The 15,275-nt window shown below is 38.5% G+C and overlaps 1 protein-coding gene across 4 annotated transcripts in view; it reads left to right on the top strand.

The window, feature by feature from the left end:
- Nucleotides 1–14,265, top strand: part of MIGA1 (mitoguardin 1) — a 91,368-nt gene extending 77,103 nt beyond the window's left edge. For all 4 annotated transcript variants that reach the window (XM_014788286.2, XM_087448632.1, XM_087448639.1 and 1 more), the window contains exons 12-16: nt 1,697–1,795; nt 4,095–4,229; nt 5,715–5,768; nt 8,453–8,569; nt 10,419–14,265. In XM_014788286.2, the coding sequence (XP_014643772.1) occupies nt 1,697–1,795; nt 4,095–4,229; nt 5,715–5,768; nt 8,453–8,569; nt 10,419–10,637 (624 nt within the window). In that variant the 3' untranslated portion in view covers nt 10,638–14,265. The remainder of the gene's footprint in view (nt 1–1,696; nt 1,796–4,094; nt 4,230–5,714; nt 5,769–8,452; nt 8,570–10,418) is intronic.
- The last annotated feature ends 1,010 nt before the right edge of the window (nt 14,266–15,275 follow it).

Raw genomic sequence — 15,275 nt, 5'->3', positions numbered from 1 at the left:
CCACACTATTTTGATCAAATTGTTTCTCATAATTTATTCCCAATTTGCCATAAAGTCTGTGAATGTCATGGTGAGAATCATGATTAGATCTGCTACTACAACCACCACTGTTATTATTTCTAATACCTCTTCTCTCACCTCCCTCAATCCTATTTGGTAAGAAGGTTTCAGGAAATAGTATAGATGTCAGAAATCTGGAAATACAAATTGAGCTGCTGCTTCCTCATCTTCTGAATGAGGCAGAAGCAATGACAAGAACTTCAGTAAGACTGTAAGGATCCACTTTCCTCTATGCCACGTTGTCCAGATGATGAGAAAAAACAAAATAAAACAGGCCTTCCCTGAGCCATTTGAACACCTGGTTTTCAGACCCAATCCCTTTGAACCTCAATTCCTTCATTTGTGTAACAGAATTACAGTCATGTGCTGCATGATAATGTTTTGATCAACGATGGACTGCATATATGATGGAGGTCCCATAAAATTATGGGACCATAATCTACACCATATAGGCTAGGTTTGTAGTAGGCTATACTATCCAGGTTTGTATAAGTACACTCTGATGTTCCCACAATGACAAAATCGCCTAATGATGCATTTCTCAGAACGTATCCCTATTAAGTGATGCATGACTGTATGTTTATGGTACCCTATTTCAAAGAGTTCTTATGATAAATAAATGATAAGAAAACTAATTTTTTTAAAAGTGAAAAATAAATGTAAGGTGATATTAACTACTTGCAATTCCCAAGGTAAATCTTATATTGCTGTCTTGGCCTTCTCATGGCAGATAAACCCAGTGATTTGAACTAGAGTTCATCCAGAAGGAGTAGCATTGCATCAGAAGCATCACATAGTATCTGCTCTAACCAAGTTTTCATCTTAAGGACTGACCTAAATAGGCAAACAAATCTGAGTAGTAAAAGGTTTGCTTATGACATTTTACTGATGTTCTTTTTTTTTTTTTTTGGTGAGGAAGATCAGCCCTGAGCTAACGTCCGTGCTAATCCTCCTCTTTTTGCTGAGGAAGACCGGCTCTGAGCTAACATCTATTGCCAATCCTCCTCCTTTTTTTCCCCCCCAAAGCCCCAGTAGATAGTTGTATGTCACAGTTGCACATCCCTCTAGTTGCTGTATGTGGGACGCGGCCTCAGCATGGCCGGAGAAGTGGTGCGTCGGTGCGCGCCCGGGATCCGAACCCAGGTCGCCAGTAGCGGAGTGCGCACACTTAACCGCTAAGCCACGAGCCCAGCCCTTACTAATGTTCTTAGTCTTGGCTTCTGCAAAATGTTGGAACAGCAAAGTATTAAACCAAATGAATATGGCATACCTTGAAAATGTATTTTAATTCAGTTATCTAATAGAGTGAAGATCTAACAAACTTTCTTGAAGAGTGTTTCACTTACTTTGTAGGCTTGAGTCTTGTTATAAAGTTGAGTTTATTTATTTTTTTTAAAGATTTTATTTATTTCTTTTTTCCCCCAAAGCCCCAGTAGATAGTTGTATGTCATAGCTGCACATCCTTCTAGTTGCTGTATGTGGGACGCGGCCTCAGCATGGCCAGAGAAGCGGTGTGTCGGTGTGCGCCCGGGATCCGAACCCGGGCCTCCAGCAGCGGAGTGCGCGCACTTAACCGCTAAGCCACGGGGCCGGCCCTAAAGTTGAGTTTAGAATTAAAGTGTGTTTTCTTTTGCAGAATCCAAAGAAGTTTGAAGATGTTTTTGATGAAATGATCTATTTTTTAGAGCAGACTGATCACTGGGATAGTACTGAAATGGAACTTGCTGCTAAAGGAGTAAGTTCAAATTTTTATAATGTTTATTTCCCTTAATTATTTACCATAATATTTACATAATTTGAGAACACTGTGTCCATGTCCTTGTTAAATGACAGTAAACCCAATTGTGTGGTGGTGGTAGTTATGACAGAGTCATAAACAATAGCAACCACAGTCTTTATGCATTAGAGCAACAGTTGAAAATCATTGTTTTTTAAAAAGCCTTTCCTTCTTCCCTTCCTCCCTCCCTTCCTTCCATGAGCAAAGCCCTAGCAGGGCAGTAATGGTGGCCTGGGCAAGGGCGGTTTTGTATGGGACAACGGGCAACTCATTGGGGCCAACGGATTGGCTGCCTTCACAGGATTGAACAAGTAATTAAATATATTGAGAATTATCAGAGCTAGGTTTCTCACTGTCAGAGAAGGGAGGTATAAAAAGCTAGGCTTGGAACTGGAGCTGACAGTATAAAGTCATAGTTTACGATATATAGACATAGAAATAAATATAAAAGTTTGCATATACATAAACATACATATGCTTCCTAGCTCTGTTCACTCAGAGGGTCTGCGAGCAACAAGACCTCAAAAGAAATTACTCCTAGCAACAGATCTTGGCTTCTAAGGACCACTCTTCACTAAAAGGAACTGGGACTCCTTGGAAAAATGGCTGATTTCAGCACTGGGATAGGGAAAGTACATGATGAGCCTGGAACAATTTTGTAGTAAGAGAAGGTTAAAGAAGGTGTTTGCAAGGGGCTGAAAGGCTTTCTAGGCAGAGAAAACAGTAGGTACAGAGACATCGAGGCATAATCTTTCCTTCTCTCATGTTCCCTCACTCTGTGAAGGAACCAGCATCCATTCAGTTGTGCAGACCGGAAACCTGGACTCATCCTTTGCACCTCCCTGGTCCTCGCCCACTTTATCATATTCATCTCTAAGTTTTGTCAATTTTAACTCCTAAATATCTTTCAGTTTCTTCAACTTTCCTCTCTTTCTGCCAGCCCCTCATGGTCTGAGTAACTATCCTCATTCCCTGGACTACCTCAGGGTCTTTGCATTCCCTGGTTCCTTGCCTGCTCCTCCCCTCCCACATTCACTCTTTCTCCTCTCCATTCCACTCTCCACATTGTTGCCAAAATGGTCTTTTTTTTTTTTAATTAATTAATTAATTAATTTTTTTTTGTGAGGAAGATCAGCCCTGAGCTAACATCCATGCTAATCCTCCTCTTTTTGCTGAGGAAGACTGGCTCTGAGCTAACATCTATTGCCAATCCTCCTCCCTTGTTTTCCCCAAAGCCCCAGTAGATAGTTGTATGTCATAGTTGCACATCCTTCTAGTTGCTGTATGTGGGACACGGCCTCAGCATGGCCGGAGAAGCGGTGCGTCAGTGCGCGCCCGGGATCTGAACCCAGGCCGCCAGTAGTGGAGCATGTGCACTTAACTGCCAAGCCACGGGGCTGGCCCCAAAATGGTCTTTAAAAAATACAAATCTGATCATCCATCTCCCCTCCACCACTACCCCCGCAAAATACCGTGCGGATAAAGTCCAAAATCATTAACATGGGCCATGAACTCTGCAGGAGCTGGCCCTTCCTCCTTGTCTCCAGCCACGTGCCCGTGTCTCTGCCCTAGAGAGCTACAGCACACTTGCAGTGGTTTGCTTTGACTTGACACCACTGTGCTCCTTCTTGCCTTAACAACTTGACAGGTATTTCCTGTATCTTGACAAGAATGCCTCCCTCCCTGAAGAAAGCCCTCTCTGACATCTAGTCTAGGTTAGAATCTCCATCGTAAGCTCTCCCAGTACCATTTACCGGGCTTATCACAGTTTGTGCATGTGTATTTGTGGGATTATTTGTTGTCTGTTTTCCCCGCTGAACTCTAAGCATCTAGTTGACTTACTGTAGAAGTCTGAGCACCTGTTCAGAACGTGTTACAACACAGTCTACGTGAATGGATGAAGGAGCAAGAGGTTCATGATGTGGGGAAGACAGGCGGGTGTACCAGGTGCCAGGTGGCGCAGCAGAGTGAGCACTGCGGATGCCTTGACAAAAGCCTGAGCTGAGGACTCCTGGGACAGAGAGGAGGGAGATGGGTCTCAGCTGAGGGGACCGAGGAGGGAACAGCTCTTATGGGAATTGTAATTTTGGGGAGTGAGTTGTTTTCATATTTGTCTCTCCCCTTCCTCTTTTTCTGTCAGAGAGAGAATCTGATTCAACTGGAAACACGCTGTTGATGTAAGCAGTGACGCCCTGGCTCAGGGTTCATCTCAGCTCTATGTAATAATGATTCTGTTTTAACTCATAATTTAATGCAGGTGAAAAATCTAAATTTTTATGATGTGGTTCTGGATTTTATATTAATGGATTCCTTTGAAGATTTAGAAAACCCACCCACATCCATTCAGAATGTAGTAAATAATCGCTGGCTAAACTCCTCCTTCAAAGAAACCGTAAGTGGTGATTTACATTTCTCAACCACGTAAATTTGGTGAAGGTGGTCAGACCAGGGAAGATGAGTCAGATGTACCACATATCTGCCTGTAGGATGGCTGGTGTAGAAGCCAAACTCTGCCTTGGCGCTGGGACCGGATGTCTGTGTGTGATGGTCTACAGCCTCTGCAGAGGAGAATCCCCTTTCGGCCCTTCCATCAGTCCAGCCTTGACCTGGAGGGCCCCATGTTTCTTCAGATCGCAAAAACACCTCAGGCTTCTGTCTGGTTCAGGCCTAACAAAAAATTGTCAGTAACTGAAATAAAGCAGTTGCAGTAAAAGATAACATATATTTTTTAGAGGAAAGTATGGAGATTCATGTTTCCAAATAGTATCCAAAGTTAGAGGATAAAAAATAGGCATGTGCAAAAATAAACTGTATTGTATACTTGGAATGTTTTCACTTTGTTGTTTTTACACTCAAATCTCTATTTGACAGTGTTTTTTTGGTGGGCTTTATGTGTGTACCTGGAAGCAGGTGGGATAGATACTCATGATGGAGTTTGAATGCCTTTAAAAAAATGTTCCAATTGGCTACTTCACAATTATTTTGGAAATTCCCGATGTTAAAATTTTTTTTTAATTTTTTTAAAAATTTTATTTATTTATTTTTTCCCCCAAAGCCCCAGCAGATAGTTGTAGGTCATAGCTGCACATCCTTCTAGTTGCTGTACGTGGGACGTGGCCTCAGCATGGCTGGAGAAGCCGTGCATTGGTGCGCGCCCAGGATCGAACCCGGGCCGCCAGCAGCAGAGCGCGCACTTAACCGCTAAGCCACGGGGCCGGTCCCCGATGTTAAATTTTAAAACATTTTTAATAAATCTGCTTTCCCTCAAAGTATGTTTTAATCATAAAAGGTACATGTTCTCCATTTCTGTAACTGATTTGGTAAAGTGACCTTGATCAAAATTGGGTCATGCCAGAGTAGGGTCAGATTTCTTCAGGGTCCACCCTATCATTATGATTGTGTTTCTTAGTTCTTTATTTGAATAAAATGGTTAGTTCTACCCACAACTATTTCCAGCAGTACTGTTCTTGAAGAAAAACATATTGCTTTGTCTTCATTATTACACATAAAACATTTATCGTATGTGTGCATCTAGGTATGTGTATTTTCACTCTTTTCCTGTAGGAACAGAATTTAAGAACTCTAAGAGTTGAATTATAATTACCGAGTTCCTTGGTACCAGAGTTGAGCCTTTGTCCTTTAGTGGTTTTGTCTTTAATTTTAAAATTCATAAAAACAAAACATCTTTTCATTCATATTTACAAACAGTTGAAGGAACCTTCAACTGTTTGAAGGAGTTGTTCTTATTGGTAGTTAACGTTTTGAACATTTTAGACCCATAAACTTTGAATTTCTAATAAAAATCACTTTTTTCTAAACGGAAAGTGTATATAGTTATAAATTTAAATCTTGCTTTTTCTCCTCTGCATATATTTAGGCTGTGGCTTCAAGTTGTTGGTCGGTGCTGAAACAGAAAAGGCAGCAGATGAAGGTAAATTGTGCCTTGGACTTCTTTGTTAAGTTATTTGAGGCTCCCGTCAAAGAAACATCTGAGTCAGTTCTCAAGTGGGGGTGGCAGCTCGTAAGGACTGTCCCTCAAGCTAGATGAGTGACTTACTGGTAGTGGGTTGCCTTCTCCTTTTTGAACTTCTCCCTCTTCCTTAACATCCTGTATAGTCCAACATGGCAAGTGTTGAGGCACGCATGGATTTCTACTAAGCGGGAGAGCGTGTAGGGTTGGAAATAGCTCTGATAGAGTTGTTCTTTTTCAATTAATGATATTTTAAGATTTAAAAAAAATTAATATAGTAGATTCCACTTCATGTAGTTCCATTGAGAAATAGTGATTTGATTCTAATGGCTACTTTATTCAACCGAGAGCCCCTACCAAAGAAAGCCTCAAACTTTAAATCCTGCCTCCATGCTGCACAGCCTCCAGCCCACCTCACCCACTACCCATGCTCTCACCATGCCCTCCTGTGGTGAAGGGCATGGGCTTGGGAGTGAGACTGCTGGCTTTCAAATGCCACTTATCAGCCATGACCTCGGGCAAGTTGCTTAACTTCTCTGTGCCTTACATTCCTCATCTCTAAAAAAGCACCTTGTATCTGCCTCATGGGGTTTTTTGAGGATTGAATGTAATAAAGTGGTTAGATCAGTGCTTGCTATAGTGCATTATGCAAGTGTTGATTGTTATTATATTATCATTTGCCCATCAACCTATAGTATTTTATCATATCCATATTTCTCAGTCTGATCTTTATAACTTTGAGATAGTATTGCGAAGTGCTTTTTTCCCAAACATAGCCCTCATAGCATCTTCAGGAGGTGCTTGTTAAAAATATTCCGGAGACCATATATTTGAATAATTCTTGTTTAAAATGATTCCAGAGCTGCTGTGTTTTAAACAAGCTCCCCAAATGATGATTATGACTCGAATGTTTGAGACCCACTGGTGTAGGGCTGGCGACACTTGTCAACTCGGGTTTGATTCTCACACCAGCTAGTGTGAGCATGGCCAACTCACTGACCATCAGCTGACCTTCCGTTTCCTGTTTGCGGAATTGACTTGACACCTTCCTCATAAGGCTGCTGTCAGGATGAAATGAGATGATATCAACAACCTTAATTTAAATATAAGAAAGTTTAATAAGGAGTAGTTTCCATAATAATGATAATGTCAACATTATTATCATTATGTCAACTTTATGTCTATCTTCTTAGCATAAATCTTGTGCCTTAGACTGTAGTCTTCTTTCTGTGTCCACAGATACCTATATATCTCACCTCTTGGGGAACTGTTGCCTGTACATAGAATGCCACACTCTATCCTCTGTACTTAACTAAATCTTACCTACTGTTGAGTTCAGCTCAAATGGTTCCTTAGTGACACAGGTGTCTCTACTCCAGCCCACGCTGACTTCTTACCTCTCTGAACTCCTAGGACAGTTAGAGTCTGCGTGAGATTGAGAATTTCAGTATATGCAGATCATCTCTTAGACTACAGTACTAACCTCAGTGCATCCCGGATAACTCTGTGGCCTTCAACAACCAGCTGTGTGTGATTTAGATCAGCTTATTTAACCCCTCTGAAGTGCTACTCTTTTAACACAACCTACTTTTTCAGGAATGTTTTATTAAATTAAATAGAACCTAGCACATGATCTGGAATATAATGGATACTCACTAATGGTAACTACTGCTATAATATATTTTTTTAATTGAGGTTTAGAAGATGTCTTAGGACCTATAAAACAGAAAATAACCCCTCCAAGAGACAGAATCTTAAGGCATAGTTATCCCAGTTGATGCTATATGAAATCCCACAGGATGTTATTTAACAAGGGAAATTCAGAAAGTTATTAATAAACTTAGAGAGTTTAATGAAACCAAATCACAACTGTATGTATTACTATTTCACAAAAAGAGGCAATTTACACAATTAAATGTTTCAGTAATATTTGGTTCCTTAACTAAAAGTTAGGATTCTAGTAAATATATATATATTTTTTTATAATTTTTATTTATTTATTTTTCTCCCCCAAAGCCCCAGTAGATAGTTGTATATCATAGCTGCACATACTTCTAGTTTCTGTTATGTGGGACACGGCCTCAGCATGGCCAGAGAAGCGGTGCGTCGGTGCGCGCCCGGGATCCGAACCCGGGCCGCCAGCAGCGGAGCACGCGCACCCAACCGCTAAGCCACGGGGCCGGCCCTCTAGTAAATATATTTTTGTGCTTAATCATTTATAATCATTTTAATCTTTTTCAGATAATCTAATTCAGTGATTGAGTAGAACTTTTTAATAGCTGAAACCATGGTAGTCTCATTAATCCTAAAAATTATACTGCTAAGGAACACTGCAGCATTCTTATTATTGTTTGGTTGCAACACTGCTTTGATTGGTTTTTTATGAGATGAAAAATGCATTTAAGTAATGTTTTCAGCACATTTGAAACTATTGGCTAGGATAGAAAATCTACATAAAACATTTTGTGACTCTAAAAGTTGCTTGTAAGTTTATTAACTTTCTTACTAGGCTGGCTCATCATTGACCCTTGGTTCACCCTCGAAAAGAGCTGGTCACATGGTGGACAGCAGTCACAGCTTCTCTGCTAGAGAAAGCAAATGCAAGAAGGTAAAAAATAACTCGATTCTCCTTTACTTCCCAACAGATCCCAGACGGATTTTTTGCCCATTTTTATGCCATTTGTGAGCATGTCAGCCCTGTCCTCGCCTGGGGCTTTCTGGGTCCTAGAAATTCTCTCTATGATTTATGTTGCTTCTTTAAGGTATGTTCAGTCATTGAATCATTTCTTTTTTCTAAATCAAAGAGTGAATAAGGTTTTATTCTGTTTTGTTTTTGCTTTTGTAGAAGAAAGAATGTTATTTAAAGGTAAAGTTATAAAAGTCACCTAAATTTAGTGTTTAAATGCCAGTGAAACAGTATTATATGGATTTGGTGCTTTATCCTGGATAGATTCAACAGGTACATTCACCTGTCAACCCCTTGTGTAATGGATGCATGTTCTTGTGTGTTGTTACAGTGTCCCAATCAAATTGCTGTAGACGTTTTGTTCTTCATGCCTGGACACTTTTGAAATTTATAAAAGCAAATGATATCTGTCTTTATTGCACATGTGGCAATTTAGAAATAGTTCTGGTTCAAGGTAATATGAAGGGTAAAATCCCAGTTGTGGGAGTTTAAAATTGTATTCTAATGTCAGTGGTTTAAATTTGCCCAAACACAAATTACAGCTCGTCACAGAATTTTCTGCCTGGCACAGAGCCAAGAAAATTCTCACTATTTAACATCTTGCATTTTGGCTGAGTTTCAAGAAGCAAATAAAAGTAAACATAATCAAGTATGAATTTGAAAGTTTTTGATGTTTGAAAGTTTGGATGTTTCACTATACCCTTCATTAAAACATTACTATGTTTGTGTGCTGTTAATGTAGCATTTATGTAAATGGTTTAGGAAATGTTTATTTTACTGTCATTCAAAACTCATTAATTTTTGACTAGTTTACTTGACCTCCCAAATGTAAGGTATGTGTTTAGTGGGAAAAATTTGGACTGGGAATTAAGAGCTGTCTGACTCTGGGCAAATCATGCTTTGTCCTTGTTTTCCTCATCTATAAAATGAGCATGACAGGTTAATTGCCAATGACCCTTCCGGATATAAAATCCGGTAAATCTATGAAGTGTGCTTTCTTAGTACTTCTTAACATTTGATTTCTGTAGGATAGAAATATTCCTATTTTTTGCTCTTTGGAATGACCTTTTTCCCCATCATGGCATAACAGCCTGAGACTTTATACTTAGTGGTATACAACTTGCTTTTTCTTTCTTTTTTTTTTTTGTGAGGAAGATCAGCCCTGAGCTAACATCTGACGCCAATCCTCCTCTTTTTGCTGAGGAAGACTGGCCCTGGGCTAACATCCGTGCCCATCTTCCTCCACTTTATATGGGACGCCGCCACAGCATCGCTTGACAAGCGGTGCGTCGGTGCGCGCCTGGGATCCGAACCTGCAAACCCCGGGCCGCAGAAGTGGAGCGCGCGCACTTAACCACTGCGCCACTGGGCTGGCCCCAGGATAAATCTTAATTTACTGAAATGAAATACCCTTCACGATCTTCCACTCATTTGAGACCTGAAATTATTTTTATTTTTCATATGTCATAAGTTTTTTTTTATGTACAGAAAAATATACATTTAAAACTTATAAGTTACAATTAGTGGAAATAGTTTACTCTGTCTTAAAATAGTACCAGTACTCAGAGGTAACATAGAAAACTTCAATTATTGGGAAAAGACTAATAAATAATAGCCCTTATATTTATACAGTGCTTTAGGGTTTAGAGGCATTTTCCAGAGATGATTTTTTTTTATCATCACATCAGCCCTACAGAGTAAAAAGGACAAGTGGTATTATCTCTTATTTTACACAAAAAGAAAATGAGACCCAAAAAAGGTTTAATTACTTGCTCAAGGTCCTGTTTCCAGTGAGATACGAAACTAGACCTGGAACTCAGGCCTTCTCACTCCTAATGTAGTGTTTGCTACAATATTAGTAACTATTTGGATTTAATATAATTTTGATCTAATAAATGCCGATTTGTTTTGTGTTTATTTTCCAGAATCAAGTTCTTTTCTTTCTCAAAGATATTTTTGACTTCGAGAAGGTGCGCTATTCCAGCATAGAGACTCTGGCCGAAGACCTCACGCACTTACTTATTCGCCGCACTGAACTTCTAATGGCCTATCTCGGAGCTGACGCCCTGAGGCACACAAGCAGCTGTGTAAGTGGTCACGGCCACGTTGTGTCCGGTGGCCTACTGGAAGCCAAAGTACAATAAGTACCGTAAGCACCATGCAATGTGAGTGTGCTGTGAAATATTTTAAGGTAACTATTGATTTTGTAACATATATTACACAGAGTTGGTGGATATGGACTCAGGGAGGAAAAACAGTCTAGTAAAGAATGAGTACTGTACTTACACAGAAGTTCTGTCATCGACTCCCTGTGTAGCGCATCCAAAGCGGCTTTTTACAATCTTTAGGTAATAATTTAAGTTGTGAAATGTTGCATAGTTTGCGGAAATATTGCTTGAATTGAAGCCAGTACTTGGGAGTTAATTGATTTGTCGTCTAGAAGCTGTCTGAAATGTCCAGTATCATTCGCAAAAGCTGTTTTCACGCTTTGTACCTTGAAAACGTCCACTTTAGCCAAGACCTTTGTGGCCCACGCGTGCAAGAATATATTACTCCTAGTGTCAACCAACTTGGCTTTGCTTGAAAATGTATTTTTAATTGTCAAGTTATTCATTTGTTTAATCAAGTTTAGGCAGTAGTGGTGTTTAATATGTACTGCTTACATTATGGCTTGTGCATTTGCTTATGTATTTGAGTCAAATTGTAATGGCTCAGTATCATTATAGAACATTTAAATGAATTGACACTGAGAAGTTTTCAAGTTACAAGTTCATGTTAGATTTACTGCAGTTTCCAAAATATATTACTGTTGGTCCTATAAGTTACAAAGGACTGAAGAAATTTCTTGTCTCTTTTTATAGATCAGAGCACTTTTCCCTTGAATGAATATTGATTTAACTATGACAGCCAATTAAAATTTTTCCTGTGTAGTTTTGAGACTGTCTCCCAACATCTGAAGATATTAATCTTGGTACCATAAAATTATTTCTTCTTTCTCCTACAAAACTGGCTTCTAGTTATTCTCACAGAGAACTTAGCATACTGAGAATGTGTCACATTATGCCCGTATCTTTAAAATATTCATACTTTGACTTTTAGTGAGGTTTTAAAGAAGTTTTTCTTTTCCCCTGAATATAGAACATAATATTTTTAATGGTATAGAAGTATATTTCATGTCCTTTATGATAAATGTATGAACAAATGGGTTGTTCATATGAGTAAGGTTCTTCAGAATATATTAGCTACTTTCAGAGTTGTATTAGTTTTGTGTCTAAATCATATACCACTTATTTGGAGTGGCTGACTCAGTATACCAATGGATTGGATTTGTTGATTTTGCTCCTAAAGTGGGCTTTATTCATTTTAGGAATGAGTTACCCAGAAGAATCTAAAATATATTTTTTTAAAATGCATTTTTAGATTAAAGTGCCTAGTTTCTGATTAATGGATAGAAAATGAAAAGTGGGAATAAAAGCATAATCTTTTAAGGTTTTAAATTTATGTATGTGCCACATTTATGTACTATTGGCCACAAAGTATGAGATTCAGAATCTTTATGCTGTTTGCATGTACTGTGTTCCATAATGTGCATATTACAGCATTAAACAATATGAAATATTGCTCTAATATTTTTTGAGTATATAGCTCCTTGACTTTCCTTACATATATTCTTAATTTAACACTTGGGTATTCATAATTCTTATTACTGATTGAAGAGTATCATTAGAAGTATCAAAGCTAGGGCCAGCCCCGTGGCTTAGCGGTTAAGTGTGTGTGCTCCGCTGCTGGCGGCCCAGGTTCGGATCCCAGGCACGCACCGACGCATCGCCTCTCCGGCCACGCTGAGGCCTCGTCCCACATACAGCAACTAGAAAGATGTGCAGCTATGACATACAACGGTCTACTGGGGCTTTGGAGGAAAAAAATAAAATTAAAAATAAATAAATAAATAAAGTGAAGAAGTATCAAAGCTAAAAATTCCATTATGTAATGTTTTACTTTTTATTTATCTTGTATTTTTAGCTTCTTGTTGAGGCACCACTGGCCTCGTATCATTCACACACATAGGCGCACATATACATTCCCGTTATCGCGTAGGCAAGACAGTTACTGCCTATATTAATTTTTCTGTTTGGGGGTCTAAATGTTATAAGCTGTGGTTTTATAAACTAAGCTGTAAGTAAACTTAATTACTTTTTTATTTGAGGAAGATGTTTGAAATCTATTTTGAAGAATTGCACTATTTCATAATGCTGCTACTGCATAAGGTAACTCTGGGGAATTTATTTCATCATATAAGATGAATGGCTTTCCAGAAGGTGTTTTTTTTCTCTTTTACATTTTACCTTTAAAAAACTTGCCCATATTCAAGAGGTTGGTTTGTCAAATTTAGTGCTTGAGTTTGATTAGTTTCTGGTCAGTTCAGTAGCTACTAGTTGAGTAAGATGCTTTCTTTGTAGCCTTTGACGAAAGAGACAAGAGTGACCAAATAGAATTTCAGGGTAGTAAGAATAGAAAAAACCTCTCTATTGCAAGGTAAGAAACTTGACCTTTTATTTAAAAGAAACATCTCTTAAAAATGTTTCTGACCACAGAAGAGTATTAAGACATATGTACCAATTTCACTTTGTGTTGAAATTGGGTTAAACAGCTAAAGCAATGTTTTGAAAAATAAAAAATGATTAAACGAGTCTAGAGCCTTTTAGGATAGAACCCTATTTAACACCTACTCTTGGTAGTAGTATCAGAAAGTTGCCCTTGCCACCATGAGTCCTACCATCCACTTCCCTGTGTAAATTGTAAGAGGGCCTTGAATTAGTCCTGGGAAAATGGATTTTTTTTCTCCCAGTTTTCTGGAAGAAAAAAGATAAATGTTCAAGTGATTTACGTTTGGTAATTTTTTTTTTCTATTTTTGTTTCTCTACATTTTTGTTCAACTAAAAGTCTAGTTATTTCTTCTCAAAGGCTTACAATATGTTTATTAAGTGTCAGAATGAGATTATGTTTTTAAAAAGAGGCCAGGTTTTTCATACTGTTATAGTCAGCTCCAAAGAACTTTGTCTTTCTCATAAAGTAGTATTCTTTATTTGCATTCATTTAATATGATTCCATTAATTTGTTGAATTAATGACTTTATAAAAAATATTTGCAAACTTTTCTTGCCTTAAGATGTAACGTTTTCTACTTAAATGATTACCTAAGGGGTGATTATTTGCATTACAAAAGAATTCTTTAGTTTATCATTCCTTTAAACCTATGAAATAGGAATGCCAAAGTAACGTTCAATATACTTCTCTGTGACCATTCATAATCAGAAATGTAAAATTATGTTCATAACATAATTTGCTTTTATTATAATGTGGACACATATTAGGAAATTATTTGGAATATACATTTCAAAGGGATTATGAGAATTAGGCTGAATTCAAATCTTTTGTTTTTTTGCTTCGATTAATCAAATTTAGAATCTCTGTATGTGAGACTTAAGAATTTGTATAATCTGTGATTAATGGAAATAAGGACATCCTTTCTTTGTTCCTAATGATTATATTATGTTATTGTTTTGCTTCATTGGAGAACAACTATGTATTAGCTTTACTTGGCTGATATCAGTAAATGTGTCTATCTCCTAAATGTAAGGACTGCACTTATTAATTTACGTAAAAGTGAAACACTACAGTAGCAGAAAAAATAGCACTGGCTCTTTAGCCAAAATAAGCACTGTAACATGGATGTATTTCTACTACTGCCAAATAAAAAAGTGATGGTACAGCTTGCTGGTGTATTGAGTACTTGATGCAATGCTTGTATATATCTGGAAGGTCACACTTGTCTCATCAGCCCCTACCCTCTGAGAGCTTTCAGCCTCCAGAGGACCACATATGCAGGCGTAGAGAACACAGACAACTGCAGAAGTGGCGAAATCAAGTGTAAAAGTATTTGTTTTCTTTCTGTACTAACTGGGAGAAGAGACAGTTTTGTGATGAATCAAGTCGAAGTACTTGCATTTTAATTAATAATTTAAAGTTTTGATTAATAATGCTACCAAACAATATAAATATATCATATTGATGTTCATGCATCCATCCCTGTGCAGACACCCCCCCCCCCCTTCTTGGTCAGGGTTCAGATACAGTTAGTCAAGGGGAGCCATGCTGCCTGGACACCACTGTAGATACAAGGCAAGAAGGGTTTCCCTGGGTTTAAAGATTTTATTTATTCATTTTTTTCCCCCCAAAGCCCCAGTAGATAGTTGTATGTCATAGGTTCGCATCCTTCTAGTTGCTGTACGTGGGACTCGGCCTTGGGTTGGACGGAGAAGTGGTGCCTTGGGGCGTGCCCAGGATCCGAACCCGGGCCGCCAGCATCAGAGCGCACGCACTTAACCGCTAAGCCACAGAGCTGGCCCAGGGTTTCCCTGGGTTTAAAGACAGTATTTTTGATTTGGGACTTTTAATAAAGAGGTTTATTTTAGAATAATTAAATATGTACAGTATAGATAAATATATAGTTGTACTTTTTAAACTATTAAACATAAGTACCTTACTTAATAAGCAAACCACATAAACGGAGTTGAAGCTCTTCCTAGCTAGGGTATAGGGTTGGAGATGCAATGGGAAACTAGATCAGCATCTCAGTCTCACCTTCTGGTTCTCTGTCATCTGCCATCCTCTGTGATCTCGCTACCTGAACTGAATGTTTTGCACTTTAAACATCTCTCTCTGCATTTTTATGTATGTTTAAAATACTTCTCTACAAGCATCTCAGTGTCCTGTTGTTAC

This window comes from Ceratotherium simum, chromosome 2 (assembly GCF_057802395.1).
Source record: "Ceratotherium simum simum isolate JZ-2026a chromosome 2, ASM5780239v1, whole genome shotgun sequence".
Lineage (NCBI taxonomy): Eukaryota > Metazoa > Chordata > Mammalia > Perissodactyla > Rhinocerotidae > Ceratotherium > Ceratotherium simum.
The sequence above is the reverse complement of the archived record's forward strand: the minus strand, read 5'-3'. Positions and strand labels throughout refer to the sequence as shown.